This window comes from Gavialis gangeticus, unplaced genomic scaffold (assembly GCF_001723915.1).
Source record: "Gavialis gangeticus isolate Ggan-Ray unplaced genomic scaffold, GavGan_comp1, whole genome shotgun sequence".
Classification (NCBI taxonomy): domain Eukaryota; kingdom Metazoa; phylum Chordata; order Crocodylia; family Gavialidae; genus Gavialis; species Gavialis gangeticus.
The window spans coordinates 22,084,250-22,105,331 of NW_017728992.1; the positions used below are offsets into that span (position 1 = coordinate 22,084,250).

Sequence of the window (21,082 nt, forward strand, 5' to 3'; positions counted from 1 at the left end):
CCCCCCCCCCCCCCCATCACTATTTTAAATATTGTCTCTGCAAAAGAGAGTGGCTGTTTTGCATGCCTTTTATGTGCTGCAGTAGTAAGTAGTGGCCAGCAGAGTGAGTTAAAGGTATAGTAGAAGCCATAAGATTAGTTTTCTTAACTTAAAGTCCCAAGCTTTGGAGGGAGTAGAAACTTTTTTCTGCTCTTATATCTTGAGTCTCTAGGTTAACAATCACCGCAGTATAGTTTTGTTTTGTTTTTTTTTAAAATAAAGTGTATGGTAAAAGTTAACACCTTTCTATTAAAGACACAACCACAAATAATGATTGATAGAAGCAAGTGGGAAAGCTGTTTGTGGGGACTGCAAGTTTTTTGTTGTGGGAATTTTCCTAACCATTATTCTCTAAATGATACGGAGGTAATAAGATATTATGAAACGGGCAAGAAAATTATAGGTAAAAAATTTTAAGTTAATACATTTCATGTGCCCAAGAGCTTTCCATTTCTGCCTTTCAAAGTTTTGTAAAGCTCTAAAGGCTGATGTACCTTAACTTTATTGAACATATTCCAGCTCCCTCACAAAGTAAAATATAAATTGGTAGTTAGTCCACTGCTAAACTAACTGTTTTACTTGAAATATTAGCTCTCTTTTTCTTAAATTAGTAAGGTAGTTTTGCTCCATAAACTTTATGGCCCAGTAGTAGAAAACTGTGAATTCAGAAGTGTTTTCAGTGAAGTATAGGATGGGTAAAAGTGAAATACAGACCTATCTAGTACTTTATATGTGACCATTCAATGTTCGAATAACAGTGATTTAGACTGGCTTTTGTTGGCAAAAGTATGTCACTGTCTTCTGCCTTCCACTGACTCTTGCTATATTTAGGCTCTGGAATGGATCCACGACAATGGAGAGTTCTATTTATCCACACATACCTCCACTGGTTCCAGTATCCAACACACTCAAGAGTTGTTGAAGGAACATGAAGAATTTCAGATCACTGCAAAGGTACACAAACAGCAATAGTAGGAGCCTGACAAGCTTTCCCATTGCACATTGGTTTTCTTGGGTATGTGACCATTTAGGGTGAAATTTGGAAGGAGGGGGAGCATAATAAACCTAAAAACATGGTAATAAAATTAAAAAGCCTAATACAGTCCCAGTTCTGTAAGAGTGGTAAACGTTTCAGATGGAGTAGCTGTACACTTACTGTGACAAGGTTGTCATGAGTTAGTATTCAGAAAGGCAAAGATCACTTCCTTTCAACTTTGGTGTTACTTGGGTCTAGGCTTGATTAGGGATAATCTGCTTTAAATTCTAGTCTACATTAAGATATTATACTAATGTTTATGTTCCAGTTGTGCTTCAAAATATTAGATACTGTACAAATAAGATAACTCATGATTAAAGCTTTAAGTCTTTCAGGTCTAAGAAATGCAGGTTATTGAAATAGTCAATATTTCTAGGCAGTAGCAATTCTGTCTTGATTCTGTTTGGTGGTGCCAAAGATCTTGCACCATAGCTACAAATCTCATGCCAACCACAGTTAATTCCTGAATTAAACACTGGAACCAATAAGCTGCAGCAGAGACTTGATTCCCTCACAACCTATTGCTCCCCTATTAAATATTTCCACATGGTCTTCACCTCCCAGCTCTCTGCCCTTTGTGAAAGGGCCACAGGCTTTCAAACAGGTGACAAGGTAAGCAGCCTGAAGGAAGCCATAAGCCAATCTCAGTTGGAAACGGACATTGGGGCCTGGAGGAAGGGAAGAGAGATTACTTAAAAGCCACTCAGCAATTCTCTCCCCACCCAAGGCCTAGTCTAGCCAAATCTTTGGTTTATGGTGAACTCCTGTTATATAGCTTCTACCATGTAGCAAGCACCATCTTTGTTGTATCCAGTGACAGTCAGTGTTTACCTTAGTGAGGGGTGGTGTCCTTCCTTTGTGTTTGTAGCAGATTTTCAGAAGGATGCATTATTCTCTATTTAGCCTTAGGCATACGATTCTATGATTATCAGAAGTGTTCAGCTAATAAAGATGAGTGTTCTTCAAAAAGAAACCAATCTTACATAAGTCAAATAGAGAGTTCTGAACTTACTGATAGCCACTGACAGGTCGGTTCTGGTACAACTTTGTAGTTTGTGAATGAATTGTTAAACTGGCTAAGAATGTTTTAGTTACACTTCCAGATTTTCTTTTTGTGGTGATCTGCTCTTCTTTTTGACTGAAAGTGATGATGGGAGAGACCGCTTGAAGCCTGATTAGGTTCTTTAAAATCCTCAGAGAGCTTGTGCTTTTGGAGTAACAGTATTCTCACATATGACTCCTGCTCAGTCTCCAAACTGTTCAGAAATACTTAAAGAGACTTGGAGGTGGCAACAATTGCTCCTTGCTTATGAGTGAAGTCCGTTATATAAAAAGTGTATGGATGGGTTTCAACACCGACAAGTGCAAGGTGATGCACCTAGGGAGGAAGAACCAGCACCATACCTACAGGCTGGGGAACTCCCTTCTCATCAGTGCAGAGGCAGAAAAGGATCTTGGAGTCATCGTTGATGCCAAGATGAACATGGGCAGGCAGTGTGGAGATGCAGTCAGGAAGGCCAACCGCACCTTGTCATGCATCCACAGATGTATCTCGAGGAGGTCATCCACCCCCTCTATGCAACACTGGTCAGGCCACAGTTGGAGTACTGTGTCCAGTTATGGGCATCGCACTTCAAAAGAGATGTGGACAACATGGAGAGGGTCCAGAGGAGGGCCACTCGCATGATCAGGGGGCAGCAAAGCAGGCCCTATGAGGAGAGGCTACAGGACCTGAACCTGTTCAGCCTCCACAAGAGAAGACTGAGTGGGGATCTAGTGGCCTGTTACAAACTAGTCAGAGGGGACCAGCAGGCATGGGGGGAGTCCCTATTCCCCCAAGCACTACCAGGAGCGACTAGGAATAACAGTCACAAGCTGGCAGAGGGTAAATTCAGACTAGACATCAGGAGGCGCTACTTCATGCTCAGGGCGGCTAGGATCTGGAACCAACTTCCAAGCGAAGTGGTGCTGGCTTCTACCCCCGGGGTCTTTAAGAGGAGGCTAGGCGAACACCTTGCTGGGGTTGTTTGACCCCAGTACTTTTTCCTGCCATGGCAGGGGGTCGGATTCGATGATCTGCTCAGGTCCCTTCTGACCCTACCAACTATGAAATTTACGTTGCGGTCAAAGAAAAGCTTAGGGAAACAAAGAAAGCTTAGGAACGTTTTTTGTGAATGTTATTTGTGCTCACCCACTTGCTTTTCCCTTCCCTTTGCTTCCAGACATTTTAAAGTAAAAACTAAATCTAACTCTACTGCTTTTCCATTAAGTGTATCAGCAAGTATCAGATCTTTTTGGTAGCCAAAAAGGTGCTCCTACACTTGCTCTGAGGAAAAAGCAGAAAAATAACTTTTTACCTATGCTTCTGCACACTGGAGCTGCTTACCTTGCAGAAGAGCTTCTCCATTAGGTAGTACAATGAAGAGGAAATAACTGTTCCTTCAAGTAGTTGCTTGGGTGGTCATGGAACTGTGCCTTCCGTGGTAAGTCCTTTCACATCTGCTTGAAAGGATTTACAGCATTTTGGTTGGAAGCTACCTGCATTATACAGCGTATCCCTCTTAATTTGTGAGATCTGGCTTTGACATTTTTCCCCATAACCTTGTGGCTGCTGTCACAATTGAGGGCAATACTGCAGTGGATTTTGGGGAAGCAGCACCTTATGTCTTTCAGCATGGTAGTGAGATTTCAGTTAAGTGTAATGCCTTCATTGAGCAAATCTATGTTAACGTTGTCAGTGTCTGTGGATATGAAGGCAAAGCTATTATTGTCTTAATTACTCTTTGGAAAAGTTTGCAGCAAGCATGTTTTAAAGTAAGACCTTTTATGTTTCATTATGTAGCTTTGTGACCAACCTTACTTTAATGGATCTGTAATACTTCAAAAACGCCTTGAGAGGCTTTATTTGCAGTTCTTCCCTTACCAACAAGCTGCTGTAATATCCAGCATGGCTTTTTAACAACTTTCACTTACAAATTCCTCTTAAAAGGGACCTAATGAGAATATTTTTTGCCACCTAGAAGCAGTGGGAGTTCGTGGTTAGAGAATTTCCTGATTCTGCAAAATGTTATTTGAGTATCTCCTTTTTGTGACTCTTTCTGAAAAGAGTGATTTTTGGAGACTAATAATACACAGATTTTTTAATTTAGAAACTTGTGTTAAATTTCGCAGGGCACACTCCACATTCAGTGTTTTGCTGAGAATTCTGTCTGTGTGCAAGGCAGAATAAAATTAGCCCAGCTTCACATAACTGTTGTGATACTACAAGGTATACAGGAATAAAAACCTGACTGGTCAGAAAATATACAGCTATGAGGTGAGAGCCAGGCTGCCAAATTGTGACTAATAAACTGTACTAATGTTCTTACCAGAACCAGGCAGTAGTTAAGGGATTTATTTAGTGGCATTGAGGGCAGGAAGAAGAAATCAAGTGCTTGTCTGTGACCTGCTACTGTTGTTATTAACATTAGATATTCTAATACCCATGGCTAGCTAGTAGAGGCAAATGAACACACTGGCTTTTTACTTCCATGAAGAAACAGGACTAGTACATTTCAGTAGTGCAGTAAAGTGGAGAGACCATTATTGGTAAACCCAGTTCTCCAGTTGCTTTCTAAAGAAGAGAGGAAGCTGAACAGCCCTCAGTAGCATTAAAAAAATAGCTGATTGAAGATGAAGTTAAAGTTCTTCTTAAGCAACAGTGGCCCAACTAAGAATAAAGGCAAAAATGAGTCAGAAGGGTCTCAATTTTGTCAAGACTTAAGAATGTATTGAATTTTGCATGGTCATGGCTGGATAAAATGAAGTGGGAGCTGAAATTCTCCCAGAATCTGGGTCAATGTGTATTTTGTGGTAATAATCACATATTCAACTTGGTTTTGGAACCCCTTTTGTCCTAAGAGCTATACAGACTCAGAGAAGATGTACATAGTTTATGTCCCAAAAATATTACCGTGTAGAAGTTGCTTTCTGGACTGGAAGTTGAGTTTTTCTAAAGCTATTGCTGTTTAAGTAGAAAAGAGGCGCAAGGGGCTCTCTCTGCCCTTCTGTTCTTGAAAGGGAAAAAGGATCTGCTTGTAATTTTTTTTTTTTTTTTTTTTTTTTTTTTTTTTTTTTTTTTAAAGGCAAGCCAATTGCTTCCATCATTTCTCTACCTATCATTACTGATAGATTATACTAAACAAACCCTCTTGTTACAGGTATTTGGCAGTAATTTCTCAGTGTTTTCCCATTTTTCACAGCAAACCAAAGAGAGAGTAAAGTTGTTGATACAGCTGGCTGATGGCTTTTGTGAAAAGGGGCATGCCCATGCAGCAGAGATTAAAAAATGTGTCACTGCAGTGGATAAGAGATACAGAGACTTCTCTCTGCGCATGGAGAAATATAGGACCTGTTTAGAGAAAGCTCTGGGGATTTCTTCAGATTCCAATAAATCGGTAGGTGAGATTTCAGCATACACTAGTGGAAGAACAAGCAATACCTTGCAGCTGATTGTATGGGCCATTGCTTTTTCTGTTTTCCTTCCTTCATCATTTCTCCTTTTCTTCTTTAACACAGAGCAAAAGCCTGCAGCTGGATATAATCCCAGCCAGTGTTCCTGGATCAGAGGTGAAATTACGAGATGCTGCTCATGAACTTAATGAAGAAAAACGAAAATCTGCCCGCAGGAAAGAGTAATGCAGTCTTTACAGATGCAGATGAATGAATAGATTGTGATAGGGAAGTAACTGTTATAGCATGGCTTAAAGTGGTATATTTCTCATGGTAGAGTTTCCATAGACGTGCACAGATTTACTTGTTGCCTTCTTCCTGTTTTGGTTTTTGAACACCAGGGTCTGGGGAACATCAAGCCAACACTTCAGGTTCAAAAAATAAATGTTAAAGTGGAAAAACAAATGTATGAGTGTAGGGGGGAAATTATAGGAAAAAGCACACTCAAGAGGGACTAACACTTAGTAATCAGTACAACTTGTTAAAAAGTGGATTATATTTTGTTCATGGCTAGCAACAGTGCTTGAACTTAATTTCTTATCTGTTGAGTTGTAACCACACACTTCTGCAAGGAATCTTTTCTTCTCAGTATAGTTATTGTCAAACTCTAGCCCTGGCAAGGCTCATTGCTGGCATTTAGTAGACTACAATCTTTCCCTCATCCCCAAAATATTTTCTGATCTCTTTTAAGCTCTCATGTAATGAACTTTTCCCAGCATTAAAAGAAAAACAAGGGGGGAGCATTTTCTTGTTAATGTAATAGCACTGTAGTTGTCATGAAACAAGCTTGGATCTAATTGTTCATTTTGTTATCTATCTTAAGGTTCATTATGGCTGAGCTAATTCAAACAGAAAAAGCTTATGTAAGAGATCTTCGGGAATGCATGGATGTAAGTCTATATTTTATTAGTCAATGATTCTTTATGAATAACTTTCTAATTAAGACTGTCTATAACAACCCAAGTACTGTCCCTTTTACAGGATCAAATCCTGCACTAATTTGTGACCTGCTATTTTGTCAAAAGCAGTCAAACTGTAACAGGAGTTAGCAACTTCAGGATTTAGCCCATAATTTCAGTACTGAAATCTGTTTTGGCCAATACAATACTGTTTTAACGTACTAAGAACTGACTGTCCACTTGTGTTGGGTTTTGTAGTTGTTTCTGCTTTTGTTACCAGCACAGATGAGCCAGTGTTAATTCTTTCATTGTATTTATCACATGTTCTGCAACAGGCTGACTTTGTCTTTGAATAGAAATTCAGAGAGGTTCCATGGAAATTGCCTAGTAATGGTTACATTTGAGCAAGCAATGCTGAGCACTTCCTATTGCACAAAATGTAAACTTCTGGATTCCCAGCCTGACCTTGGTATACTACCCTGAAGCATTGTCTGCTTTCAGGAAGATTGCATGCTGTAAAAGATTACTTCTCAGCCAATAGGTCTGAATATCAGTTTCAAAACTCAGATGCTGAAAATAAGAGCATTTGAGTGTTTGTTTAAAAAAAGGTCAGACTAGTGCACTTTGGAAACTGTATCTTTTTAATGTACCTTTTTCCTTCTGGTCAGACATATCTGTGGGAAATGACAAGCGGTGTTGAAGAGATCCCACCTGGGATTGTAAACAAAGAACACATTATCTTTGGAAACATGCAGGAGATCTATGAGTTCCATAATAAGTGAGTGACTTATCTACTTATCTTCCATTCCCATACTACTAGTAAAACCAAATGACGATTTGAGGGATTTTCTAATCAAAATATTGTGTTTATAACAATGAAATAATGTGGCCATTTTGCCACAAAAATATCTGAACACCACCCCCCACCCCACAACAGGAAATTTACCTGCTTCACTGAATGTCTCTCTCCTTTTTGAAACCACCTCATCTAGTTCAGAAATCTCTTATCTTGCATCTTTTAAGAAGCAAATAAAGCTTGAGAAGTTTTAGATTGGCCATTTCCCTGGGAGGGAAGGGGAGGGGAGGGGAGGAGACACAGGTGGTTAATTATCTTTGTAAAGGCCGTGGTTTGGCAGAATCCTTCATGTTAGTTTGTCTGTTAGACCTCATTTTTGGCCTTGTTGTAGAGGCTGCTGAGAAGGATGGTTCCTTTTCTTTCTTGGTGTCTTGGGCCTTTCTTGGTGTCTTGGGAGATGGCTACCAAGGAGTGTGATTAGTAATGTGCAGTTTTATGAGCTTGCTAAAAATCTTCTGGACTCATCCTATGAATTACTGGAGGGTTATCGGTAACAAATGAGAATGATGGCAAGGGATGCCATTGGTGAGGAAGTTGCATGCTGAGTTTACTGTTTGCCCAAGTTGCTACCCTTCAGTGAGATGATAAATACTGTGGATATATTTTAACAAGTATTTTTTTTTTTTATTAGTTGGTGTTCAGGAAAAAAAGCAAGCCTTTCATTTTCAGACCTCCTTCTACTTATTTTATTATTCTTAGGATTTTATAAAAGTTAAACCATTTCTAAGCTTTAGATGAAAGGACTGAGTTAACCTGTTTCTGAAAAAGATGTCAACAATTATTGAGTCTTATTCAGTGAACAAATAATCTGTCAGTCAGAACATCTGGTAGAATAGTATTTATAAGATCTGTGTGAAGCTCTGGGTTCTCATTCAATTCAGAGGAGATTCGGTGGCCAACTCTCCGAATCGAATGGGGAGACCAATAAAAAGTTTGAATCAATTCGAAGCTCTCCAAATCGATTTGGAAGGGATTCAGAGATTCAGGCTGGACCCGGATTCCATGCCACTAAGGGTGGGGAGGGGGCTGGAGGAGGAGGGAGGGGACTGTAGGGGGGACCCCCACCAGGCCCCATCCCCTGCCTACTCCCCGAGCCTCCCTGAGCACTCCACGACCCCCGCCTGTTTTCCCAGCCCTATCAATGGTTGGCCTGCCCAGCCCTGGCATCCTGGCTCTTCAAAAAAAAAACAACAAAAAACCAGGACTCTGGGGCTGGGCAGGGCAGCTATTGACAGGGCTGGGATAGCGGGCAGGGGGTGGGGCCTGTTAGATTCGGCAGCAGACAGATCTCCGAATCAGATTCGGCCGAATTGATTCAGGACAGTGATTCAAATTACCAAATCGATTCACCATCTCCTGAATCGGCTGATTCTGAATCCAAATCCGAAGCAAATACTGCATAAAAAAATTGAGTTTTAAGAGATGGGAGATTTTAGGGTTTTAGTATCTCAGATTCTCATTCCTTTAATATCCAAATAAATTATCTGATCCTGCCGTTCAAATAAATTTCTGTATGTGTTAGGTGCCCTAATATTGTTCCATGGGGGGTTTTATCTTTTAATCTTTTCTTTTCTTCTCCGTATAGCATATTCCTAAAGGAGCTGGAGAAATATGAACAGTTACCAGAAGATGTTGGGCACTGCTTTGTCACTTGGGTAATGAAATTGTGTTTGTTGCTAAAAGTAACAAGTAAAATCAAGATGGAAAGGATAGTGGAGTCTTTTATCTTGTGTAACAAGTTTATTCAGGGCTGAATTTGTATAAGTTCACCCTTTCTTTCATCATGGAATAAATAAACTATAGATTATACTGCAAACTCTGGACAGTCAAATACTAGTGTTCGGCTCCATGGGTGGATCTAGGATTTTGGAAAGGGGGGTGCAGATGGTGTACTACATCATCACACGTAACACAACACTTTTCTCTACTTAAAATAAAAGCTAGAAGCTTTACTAATATGCTAGGGGACTAGCATTATTCAGTTCAGGATTAAAGCAAAAATAAATATAACCTTATTGGAATGTGCATTAATTTGCTATATCATATGTATAAAAACACAATTAACTCAGCAGAAATATTCAAAATACGTTGTTTCATTAGTTCTGTAATTATTAGTGTACATTTATTAAGTGTATATCACTTTCAGATTCATAAACAAAATCAAGCCTTTTTGAGCACCTTGACAGTGCATTCAGTGCTTCACTAAAAGTTATTTCTGTGCCTGAGTTAGAGCTAAAAACAGTTTGCAGAGCTGCTACATTATCAGGAGCAGCTGACAGCAGAATTGCAGAAGAAAGGCTAGTTTCATAGTTTCTAGGGTCGGAAGGGACCTGAGAAGATCATCTAGTCTGACCCCCTGCCATGGCAGGAAAGAGTACTGGGGTCAAACGACCCCAGCAAGGTGTTCATCTAGTTTGATTAGTGGAAACATTAAAGACCATTAAAAAGCAAAGACGGTTGTTAACACTTGTGGAATGAAGAATTTAAAAGGAATCAGGTTGATTATAAACAGCCATGAATTCAGCTGACTTCCCTCCCTGCTGCCTGAATGGAAGTGCTGCTGCCACTGCCAGGCATCTGGTTTCAAGCTCTAGGTGGAGCAGGAATGAGAGTGGGTGCAACTGCACTGCTACACTTCTGCCTGCCCTGCATCCACCCCTGTTAAGCTCCCAAAGAAGCTCACATGAATCATGTACCTGTGTCTCGGGGTAGAATGCAGATCACTGCATTTATTTTCTGCCTTAGAAATCAGTGTCTTGCTTTTCAGTGTTTGGATCATAACTTTATCTGTTGCATGTTCTCTTGCTGCTGATTTGAATAGGAAAATCTGCAGTAGCTTGGGCAGAGGAAATGCTTTTTAATAAACTATTTAAATTTGTGTTTTTTTTATGTAGGCAGACAAGTTCCAAATGTATGTTACTTATTGTAAAAATAAGCCAGATTCCACTCAGCTGATATTGGAACATGCAGGAGCATATTTTGATGTGAGTACCAGACTACTTGTACCCAAAAGAAAAATTTGGATGGGCTCTTTTAATTTTATTGTTCAGTCCCTAACATGAAAATTGGGCAGGAACATCAAATGAGTTTTCAGTAATTGATAGTGATTTAGAACAGCTTCAGTTAAATTGAAGGACTCTTTAATGTCTCCTGTGTTTAATTTATAATGTTAGATTGCTATAATGTTCTCCTAAATCCATTAACATTTAATATTAGAAAGACACTTCAACACATCAAAGGAATTAGAAATCTAGTAACAATTGGGTATCTAGTGAAAATGCAACCAGATTTTATCACTTAAAACTGAGACATGCATCTACAGTTTCCAGAGGCAGATGCTGCACATTTTTGCCATGGTATATTTTGGTTAGATTTCATTGAATTGAATGAAAACTAAAATCATTTACAGGGCTGGAAAGAAGTGGCTGCTCTGTCTAGAAGCATGAAAATTCTAAATTAAAACTAACTTGCTTTTCGAGGTACATGTACTGTTGAAACCTGCAATCTAACTACAGAGAACATTTTCATGTAACAATTACTGGGCTTCCTCTGGTGCCTGGTCCCAGACGAGGGCTGGTATGCACAGGTGTTTTAGAACTTTGAGGAACTGCCTTTACTGAAGAGCCTCATCATTAGCTACACTAGAAAACTAAATGCACTTGTTGGAAGTGTTTTAAATTAAGGATCATGTTTGCTTAAGAACCAGTTACAGTGCTTCCCCCAAATAGATATGCTAAGGCACTGGTAATTGTATGTTAGCAAAATAGCAATGAGGAACAATTGTGAAAAAGGGATTAAATTAATCTCATTAAAAAAAAACAAATCTTCACACCTGTCTGGATGTAATGTCGAATGGTTTTTCATAATATAACTAACAATATTGTCTTTTAAAGATAAAATCTGTTGGGACTTAAGTATATGTATTTTAATACTCAATGTAAGCCTGTATAGAAGGGAAAAATACTAAAAAAACTAACACAGACATGAGAAGGTGTGGGTACACAGACAAATGATTAAATACACTGCATACACTGCAACATGCATATCTAGGTATTTACATATTGAAATGCATATAATGGGGATAGTTCTTGCACCTTAGAAGCCTCAAAGTAAATATTCTTAGAATCAGCATGTTACCTTCTATGTTTTGAAGAAACAAGTGGTTTCAGTTTAAAGGTGAAAATATACTTGATGCCATATTTAGTGCAGTGCCTGTGCTTAGTCTGCATCTGTGTTATGATCATGATTTTACATCTCATGTGTGCAGTGGAGAATTTGCTACTTAAAATAAGTAGAAGTATACCGTGGGTGTAAATGATAATTTAACTGTTTCAAACTGACAAAAGCCACATTATTACTGTTTGAAGCTCTTAATTAGCCTGTCTGTATATTATATCCTCTGATCTAATGGGGGGAAACTGCTTTTCATGTAAATACTTAGAATCTTCCACACAGTTGTTGAGCTCTTTCCCTTCCATTAGTTAGTAAATGATACTTTGTGCTCCATCTGATGACATAGCAGCAGCACTAAGAAAAAATTTTCCCCTAAGTGGGAATGTGGGTGGTTACTTGTACCATATCAACACACCCAGAAGCCTTTCACTTACTCCCCTAAACTGACTCAGGAACTAGATACCACAGTTAATCTTTTCAGCTGAAGTTTTCTCTCTTGCTTTGGCTATTCAAATGTAGATCTCTTATTTACAAAAACCCAAAAAACTTGACACATGGCCAGGGAGGTAAAAGAATTTTGGTCTTGGAGGTAAGTGGAGAGATCCAAACCACGTTTGCATGAAAATTTTGGCACTTCCTCTTTTTCTTGCTCCTTATTTGAAGCTGAAGTGATAAAGCCTAACACTTGTAGCTAAAGGCATTTTTACATGTGATTCGGGTGTGAGGGGCACGTTTCCTTTAGAGTGGTTCTCTGGAGCTGCTCTAATTAAAGCACCGACAGCATCTCATGTATTCAGTTTCCTGCACTTAAAAATGGTGGGGGGGGTGCTTTAACTAAAGTTTGTTCGACGAACGTTAAAGCATTTGTCACTTGTTAAAGCACCCCCACTGCCTTTTTGAAGTGCAGGAACACTGAATATGCATGATGCTGAGGCTGTTGGAATGTACTAATTAGCACACTGCAGCAGACTTGATTAATTGAGTCCGCTCTGACACGGGCTATTTAGCGCACATCAGAGCGGACATCAGGCGTATGTATAGGTGCCCTAAATAACTATCGGTTTTCAGTCTACATGACGCTAATGCTAATGACGCTAATGTTTAACACAGGAGATACAACAGCGGCATGGATTGGCAAACTCTATCTCCTCTTACCTTATCAAACCTGTACAGAGAATAACAAAATATCAGCTTCTCTTAAAGGTATGTATTATTTTCAAGTTTTGAAGTGTGCTATGTTGCAGTTCCTTAGTAGGTTAAACTGCCAATGCAATCAGTATTTGGCATTCAGTAATGTAGCTATTAATGAACCTTTTTAGTGAGCCTCAGGATTTTCCAGAATGTGTTGAAGAAACTAATGAAAAATGGAATTAACTGTTAAAAATGCTCAATTTCCAAGGCAAATGCCAAATAAGTTGACGGTGTACATGCTGTACATTTTCTTGCATGATGAGAAAATATTTTCCTAAATTTCCCAAGTAAAAAAAGATTAACAGACTTTTATTCCGTAAGTCTGTGTGTGTGCCAGGACTGTAGTAACTAGGCCTGTGCAAAGCGGCTAATATTCGCTTTGGACTCAGCTGATTTGGGGGACAGTGATTCAATTCAGTGATTCAAATCACTGACCCGAATCGATTCAGCTGAATCTGATTCAGAGGTTTGGCTCCCCACCCACTCTCCCAGCCCCCTCAATGGCTGCCCTGCCCTGGCCCAGCATCTTCGCTATTTAAAAAAAAAAAAAAAAGAAAAGAAAAGAAAAAAAGGCCTGCACTTGCAACTGGCTCCTGCCAGGTGGGGGGAGGGGGGTGATCCCCGCTGCCCCCCCCCCCACTTCCCCATGCTGCATGGGGGGCTTTACCTCGGGCCCCCATCCCCCACCTACTCTCCAAGCCCCAGCTCCCAGCTCTTTAAACAAACAAACAAACAAAAAAGACTTGCACTCACCAGATCCTGCTAGGCAAAAGGGGTGATCCCCACTGCCCCACACTGTGTGGGGAACTCTGCCACGAGCCCCAAGAAGCTCCAATGGCTGGTGCAGCAGCTGGTGACTGGGGTTTGTTTTTTTGTTTGTTTGTTTAAGAACTGGGAGCTGGGGCCTGGCAAGACAGCCATAGATGGGGTGAGAGAGCAGTTGGGGTGGGGGGCCTGGGGGGAGCAGGCAGTGGATGAGGCCTGGTGGGGGTCCCCCTTTGGTTTCCCCCCTACTCCAGCCCCGCCCACCCCTTACTTACCAGCACAGAGTCTGGGTCCAGCTCCCTGTTGGCGACTGCCTAAATCACCAAAGCTCTCTGAATCTTTTCCAGATCGATTCAGACCTTTTTGTTGGTCTCCTGATTCGATTCAGATTCAGAGATTTGGCTGCCAAATTGGGCCAAATCTCCTCTGAATTGAATCGACACCCAAAGCTTTGCACAGCCCTAGTAGTGGTAGTAACTGCTGGAATTTTGAAAGCCATTAGTTATATTATTATTAAAATTTTATAGCAAGAATATCTGGAAAACCACTGGCCTGTGAATCTTGTTTGCAATGCATATAATTTTCAGGTAAATAGGTGCAAATGTGCAATAAGACACTTTTACAAGCCCCCCCTCCCCTCCCCCCCAAAAAAAGGGCTATTAAAACTTTCAGGTAGTCAAAAGTAGCATTTAGAAACACACAGAGAAATCTTGTTACTAGAGGTAGAAATGTTATGAGCAAAACATTTAAAGTATTTCACATTGTGTGGCATAAAACTGTTGCTTGCTTTTGTTTCTGTATTGAGTTTAAATTGAAGTTGCGAGATGACCTTGGAGGTAAGTAACAGTTCATTTTAACTCAGAAATGAAAAAAGTCTGTGGCTATGCTAAAGTGGTTTGTGGCTGGTATGTTTCCTTCATAAACATCTGCTGTACTCATAGTGGCATCCTGCAGCTAGCTACTTCTTATTGAAAAGTATGGAGCATTAAGGAGGCTGAAGAGGGAAAAAGATTTAATTTATTTAGGGGAGCAGAGGAAAATGAAACCTGTGACAGCCTTAACTACTGATGGCATGAGGAGGCACTGAAATGTGGATTATGCTTAGACTACATGTTTAATTATGAGTCCAAAGGCAAGTGCTGTATCCACTTGAGATTTGCTGGTGCTAAAGCAGGTCAAACTGTTCTCATGATATTTCACTTCTAAAGGGCAGAAAACTGAAAATAAGCTGCCGCTTTCTGTCCTCTTTACCTTGGTTGTTTAAAGTGTCAATTTTGACTGTATGTGAATGAGAATTAGAAAATCAGTCTCTTCCAATTTTGGAAGACCCTAGTAATAGGATTAGATTATAGGTTTCATAATCCCAGCCCCTTCTCTGCCAGAAATTGGAACGAGAGGTAAATCTGTGTGGCAGTTTTGGTTTACATCCAGATCTCATGTACAAGAGTTGATTTATGTAAATAATTGTGCCTAAGGAACACTAGGAAATACAGGGACAACTAATTCTAAGGACTATATCCACCTGAAGACAAAGCTGGGTATTTTTTTGTTTCCTGTATTGTTTTTTTGTGTGTGTGTGCATTTTTGTTTTGAGGTTGTTGTTTTTTCTCTTCACCACTCCCAGCTGGTTGATTGAAATGCTGACTTGGCTCTTCCTTGTTAGTGTTCTTTCATACTAGTGAAGCTTGAGACAAGGCCTTGTCATACACTTTTTCTATTGCTGCCTCGTGAAGGATCTAAACAATGTCTAAAGCAGTGATTCTCAACCTTTGGTACCTTACGTACCCCCTGCCAATCAGTGCAGCAAAAGCAAAATTGGAAGTCCTACCATAGCACTTCCAGTTTTGCTGCCACAAGCCGAGTCCCGCTTTTTTGCTGCCACAGGCCGAGTCCCACTTTCCACCGTGGCCCGGGACATGGGGCCTCCTTCCCTATCCCCCAGCACACTGATGCTGGGGGGTGAAAGCCCCGACACACCGGACACAGCCGGAGGGGTGGCAGCCAGATCTTCTGGCCCAAGCAGGTAAAAACCAAAGCACGGCACCCACGTACCCCCTGCCCATGTCTCACGTACCCCCAGGGGTACGCGTACCATGCATTGAGAAACACTGGTCTAAAGGAAAGGTATTGACCTGCAAGACATGAAAAAGCTCAATTAAATGCAACCAGGAAAAATAAAAGGATTAGAAATTCGAAGACAATTGAAACAGTTTATTTCAGAGACCTGGGTCATGTTATCTCCTTCAGGAGCCTGTACTCAGAGCTCTTGAAGCCTCTTTGTGCTTAGCACCTTTAACATTGAATTTTGAAGACCCTTTGCTTTAGTTGAGGTGTTCTCAAACTTTTTGGACTGAAGTCACCCTTTGAAAGTGCCAGGTCTTAACTTTAGTTTGCTGGGGTTTTTTTACAAGGGAAAAATAATAAAGCAATTCTTCAAGCAAGAACTCAGACCACAACAGATCAGAATGTTTTTGATACTGAATTCATGTTTCAAATCTCTGAGTTGTTTTTTGAATCATGTGCTAATATTCCATGGGGCCCTGAAAAGGATTTTGCAGCATCCTAACAGCCCCCTAGTTAAGAATCAGTGTTTTAGTTTCTTCTGCTCATTATATCAACCTTTTAAAAATAAAGCAACAAATGTAGGAAAGGGGTGATTAGGAATATGAGCTGCTCTTTTTAAAATGAAGAGAGAACTTTGAGCAACCTGCTGAACTAAATGTGTGTGGGCGTGTGCCACCTCCAGCTACCTAAAGGTGGATTTTCTTTCTATATTGGATAGTGTCATACCCATGTGCCAGTGAATTTCTGCCTTGTGATACACTAAGGGGGGGCTCATACAGTCTCATGCTGAAATTTAAGACTATGTGGGGCCAAAATGCTTGCTCTTAAATTCCAAAATAGGATGATGAGTGACACAATTATTGAAGTGTATCAGTGGCTACATATACACTATCACATATCACTTTGCCTAGAAGATAGACGAAAGTGTCCTAAAATAGAATAGACCACTGTACTGAATTTCCAAAATTAACCATTTAATTACTTTATCCAAGGGAAAACTGCTCTTTTTACTTGCATCAGTCTTAAAGAATGATTTTAATATTTTGTCTAATCACATAAAAATTCATGGGTGGTTAATAAATAACGTGGAATTTCCCGCTGCTTGTTCAGAGGCTAGTTGTGTGAGGTACTGACTGTACTACATTAGCAGTGTAGGTTTTTGAGGCATTGAAGGCATGTGACATCTGTCAGGGATGGGCCATTGGAGAAGGCCTTGCTCTGAGGACTCTCATTTCTACAGTGACATAATGGAAAATCAAAGTTATGGTAATTCTGCCTTGTTGGGTTTTTCAGGAGCTACTCACCTGCTGTGAAGAAGGTAAAGGTGAGATTAAAGATGGCCTAGAAGTGATGCTTAGTGTGCCAAAACGAGCCAATGATGCTATGCACCTCAGCATGCTGGAAGGTAAGGTTGAAATTTTCCTTTTTCACTTCTGCAGTGTTTACTTGTTATATCTGTTTTGTAACTAAGTATTCAAGCTACCTGAGGTTCAGGAGATCTGAGGAAATGTGGCTGTGCCCTTACAATTGCTTTGAGTTTTTAAGCAGAATTGATGGGCTCTGATTTTAGAGTGTATGTGTGTATATATGTATGTGTGTGTATATATTTTTGGCTGGGAGAAGCTGACTATTTAAAGTATAAAGTATAAAATAGATCAAAAGTATAACAATCTGGTTGTTTTAAAAATTGTTAGTCTGTCCTGACATTTTTATCCCTGTCAGTTTACCTACTGAAAAAAAGTTTTAGGATAATACGTGTGTGTCATTTTTACTTTAAGGAATAAAAGTGTACATACAGTCAGGTAAATAATCCCCGCTATATTTCATATCCAAAGTCCATAAAGTCTTTGTGTGAAGAAAGTTGAGAGTAGAGTGTAAAATCACCAAAAGTTCTTTTGATGATTTGTACATCAGGTAAATCTCCAGAAAGGGTCGTAGTTTGCACATCTGTATTCAGTCTGTTCCATTAAGTTTGAGCTTTAGCCACGAAAGCATGTACATGGACAATATGGTAGGTGTTTGAAGCTGATTCTCACTGTTTTTATATACTTACAACCGAGTTTCAACAAAAATTCTTTCATGGCTTGTACATGACTGCATGTTGTGTAAAAAGTTCCTTTGATGCCTTTAATGGAATTTTTACTGTTATGTTTTTCAGTTTAGCAGAGCAAATTGTTAGAAGTAGGAGCCTGACCAAGTTAGGTGTAAATTGTAGATGAAGGATTGATTGCACATTTTTTGGCTTATTTGACTTTCTTCTCTGTATGACTTCATGTACAAACGGCATGTCTGCATAAGACATTTACTGTGGAGTAGATTAAATAGCTCCATAGTAAATGTCTCGGCGTCTACATGTCCAGGGCTATTCTGCTGGAGTTAACTAATATACTCCACAGCAGGGTAGTACTTGTAAGTACTGTCCTGCTGTGAAGTTTTTCACTCCACAGCAGCGCACAAATGGATGCTGGCTGGGGCATGAGGATGCTTTGGTGCAGGAGCTACCTGCTGGTTAGCCCTACACTGAAGCACCCTCATGCCCTGACCAGCCCTTCCGCAGCATATTGGGCCAGTCGGAGCACCACCGGGCTAGCAGGCTGATCCCCCCAGCCCCTGTCAGGCGGGGCTGCTCGGACCCAGCTCAACATGCTGCAGTTCCTGGCGCACATGTAAATGTGGTGCCTTGGAGCAATAGATTCTGGCTTGATAAGCTCCAGAGTTTTTTGTGTCACATTAATATGTTTGCGTAGACACGCCCAGGGTGACAGATTAAGATAAGTCTTGTAATGGGGCTTATAAAATAGTCTGAATGGTTTAGGAGTGTAGCTTGCCTTGACTGCCAGTCAGAGTTGTGATCTGAAGTTATTTGAGCACTTCAGGGACCTGCACACACGTATACAACCCTGAAAGGAGTTGGTCTGCAGGATTAGTCCCAGAGCCTTTATTAAACATTAAATATCTGGACAACTGCTGCTAAGAGTTTTATGTAGCCACTCACCATTAAGAGTGACTCTGGAATATTTTACTCGTACACTTAAGACAGTTTGTAACAAATCATCTGAAACCTGTGTGTGTAGCTGAGTCCTTCCATCTTAGATGAGTTTAATCAGTGAACACATTTCCTTTTTGTTTCGATGTTTTTAAATGAACCCTGTGATTTAACTTTTCCCTAACAATCTCTATAATATCGCCTTTAGCCATAAATTGTTTTTTATAACTGCTTAACACAACATAAAGACAGCATTCAGTTTAAGATGCAACAGATGTGTGCTTGGAGAAGATGAGCATTGTATTTGTGTTCACGTGTACTTTTTGAGATTGTTTTTGCATAGCCATTCACAAGCCAACTACAGGAGTGAATGCTGTTAGTGTACTACCTGAATACTTAGCATTTAAACAACAAATACCTTATTTATATACATGCTGAAATCAAAATGTAAACTTACCTCTGAATGAAAGAGGGACAATTCTATTACTTTAGATGTGACCTGGGAGAGATTTATTATTCAAACTTCTTGTGAGTAAAATTGTGTCATTTTTATAGGCTGCAAAATGTAATGGTTAGACTGTGGTCAGCTGTTTATAGTAAAAGCAAACTACAAATAAACTAGTCAGTTCAGCGGCAACCTGGTGCTGAAGACTAGCATCATGATTGATTTGGCTTATACAAAAGAGATGAGCCTGAAGATACAGCATTGGGGAATAAGCACATTAACATCTGAAGTGTGGATCCCAACAAGAAGAAGCAGCTTAAACCCATTCTTACCCTGGATCATAACCAAAGTAAAAGCCATCCTTAATTTGAGTTTCTTGAGGAAACTATTTTGAGATGTAAATTCACCAGTTAAAAATTGAACATTGATGTCCAAATTTTGGTCCAGGAAAAGAAAGAGAGTAAATTCTGATGGAGGCTCAGATGGGTCAAAAACAAGCTAGAAGAAAAGATAAGTTTCCGATGAAAATTTCAGAAACCAGGTAAACCAATTTGACTTCATCACCGGAGATGATATTTTGGTGAAGAAGGGCTTGTGAAGGGGAATTATCTGATAAAGGCTTTTCATGCTTTTGAGTTCTTTCACTGTCAGATTTGACATTTTCTTCTTCTCTGTCATCTAGGATTTGATGAAAATATTGAATCTCAGGGAGAGCTCATTCTTCAGGAATCCTTCCAAGTGTGGGATCCCAAAACTCTCATCCGAAAAGGTCGTGAGAGACATCTTTTCCTCTTTGAGATGTCCCTAGTCTTCAGTAAAGAAGTGAAGGACTCCAGCGGGAGGAGCAAGTACATATACAAGAGCAAACTGTTTGTAAGTATTAGAAAATAACAGATTGTGTTCAGAAAAGCTGAAGGAAAATGTATATAGCCAAAAGTAATAAGGAGCTTAAGCTCCGATGATGCTGACATGATGTCAAAACAGTTTGTAAGGCTGGAATAAACAACTATGCCCACTATTTCCTAGGCTTTTGAGAGAACTTTCTTTGTACAACACACTAGGAATATACCCTCCTATAAGTTCAAATTGGATGTGATTAGAGGGATATTATGGTTCATCTGTTTTGTAGTATTTTAGTATAGATGTGTAGTACATGTGTTTGAGAAACTTTAAAAAAAGCAAACAAAAAACCAGACTAAAACATACAAATTGACTTCCTGTTGTAAAAATCACTAGTCTCCGTTTCTTTTGACCAGTGCTATTGTACTGGTTATCAGTAGGGCTGTGAAAAGCTTTGGTAGCCGATTTGGTTTCCAAAATCCAGAATGAATCAGGATACCAATTAAAAGGTCCAAATTGAATTGGAACCCTCTGAATTGATTTGGAAAAGATTTGGCGCCGATTCAGAGATTCAGCCATAGACTAAACAGGCAGCAGTCCACACTACGCTGGACACAGCTGTCTCCAGCTCGTAAGTCTATTGTGGGGGGAGGGAAGGAGCATGGGAAGCGGGGGCAGATCATTGCCCCCACAGTGAGGGAGGGATTGGGGCTGGGACAAGCTGCCCAGCCAGGACGGGGGGCACAGGACTCATGTCCAGGAGGGCATAGCAGCAGGCATGTGCCCCTGGATCTGTGCTGGGTGGGCTGGGCCAGGCTGCACTCCAGGAGGCTGGCCCCAGCTGCCCGCTGCTGGGGTGCATTCTGTAGGATGGGTGGAGCCAGGGCTGCGCTCTAGGTGGCTAGCCCCAGCTGCATCTGGGAGCACAGCCCTGGCTCCACCCATCCCACAGAGCACAGTGGAGTGGGGGCTATGTGGAGGCTTCAACCACCCTAAAATTCCCCATAGCCCCTGCTGCCAGCCCCTCCTCAATCTGGGTGCATGCACCCATTGCCATGCCCTGCTGCTGCTTGCCTTCCTGGGACAAAGCTGTGGGTTGTTCAGGAGGCAAGGGGAGGCTGGGCGAGCAGCAGGATGGCATAGGCCCCGCTCCCAGTGCCTTCCACCACCCATCTGGAATGTAGCTTGGCCCACACAGATCCAGGGGCACATGCCCACTCCTGTGTCCCCCCAGACCAGTGGCACGCAGTGGCAGGAGCCCCCCTCCCTGAGTCTCATGCGCCCCTGCCCTGGCTGA

At 40.7% G+C, this 21,082-nt stretch overlaps 1 protein-coding gene across 4 annotated transcripts in view; it reads left to right on the forward strand.

Annotated features, from left to right (window-relative positions):
* Positions 1 to 21,082, forward strand: part of TRIO (trio Rho guanine nucleotide exchange factor) — a 589,244-nt gene that overhangs the window by 392,697 nt on the left and 175,465 nt on the right. For all 4 annotated transcript variants that reach the window (XM_019521265.1, XM_019521285.1, XM_019521275.1 and 1 more), the window contains exons 21-30: positions 871 to 993; positions 5,317 to 5,511; positions 5,633 to 5,748; positions 6,390 to 6,456; positions 7,134 to 7,243; positions 8,907 to 8,976; positions 10,216 to 10,305; positions 12,605 to 12,697; positions 16,808 to 16,919; positions 19,628 to 19,818. In XM_019521265.1, the coding sequence (XP_019376810.1) occupies positions 871 to 993; positions 5,317 to 5,511; positions 5,633 to 5,748; positions 6,390 to 6,456; positions 7,134 to 7,243; positions 8,907 to 8,976; positions 10,216 to 10,305; positions 12,605 to 12,697; positions 16,808 to 16,919; positions 19,628 to 19,818 (1,167 nt within the window). The remainder of the gene's footprint in view (positions 1 to 870; positions 994 to 5,316; positions 5,512 to 5,632; positions 5,749 to 6,389; positions 6,457 to 7,133; positions 7,244 to 8,906; positions 8,977 to 10,215; positions 10,306 to 12,604; positions 12,698 to 16,807; positions 16,920 to 19,627; positions 19,819 to 21,082) is intronic.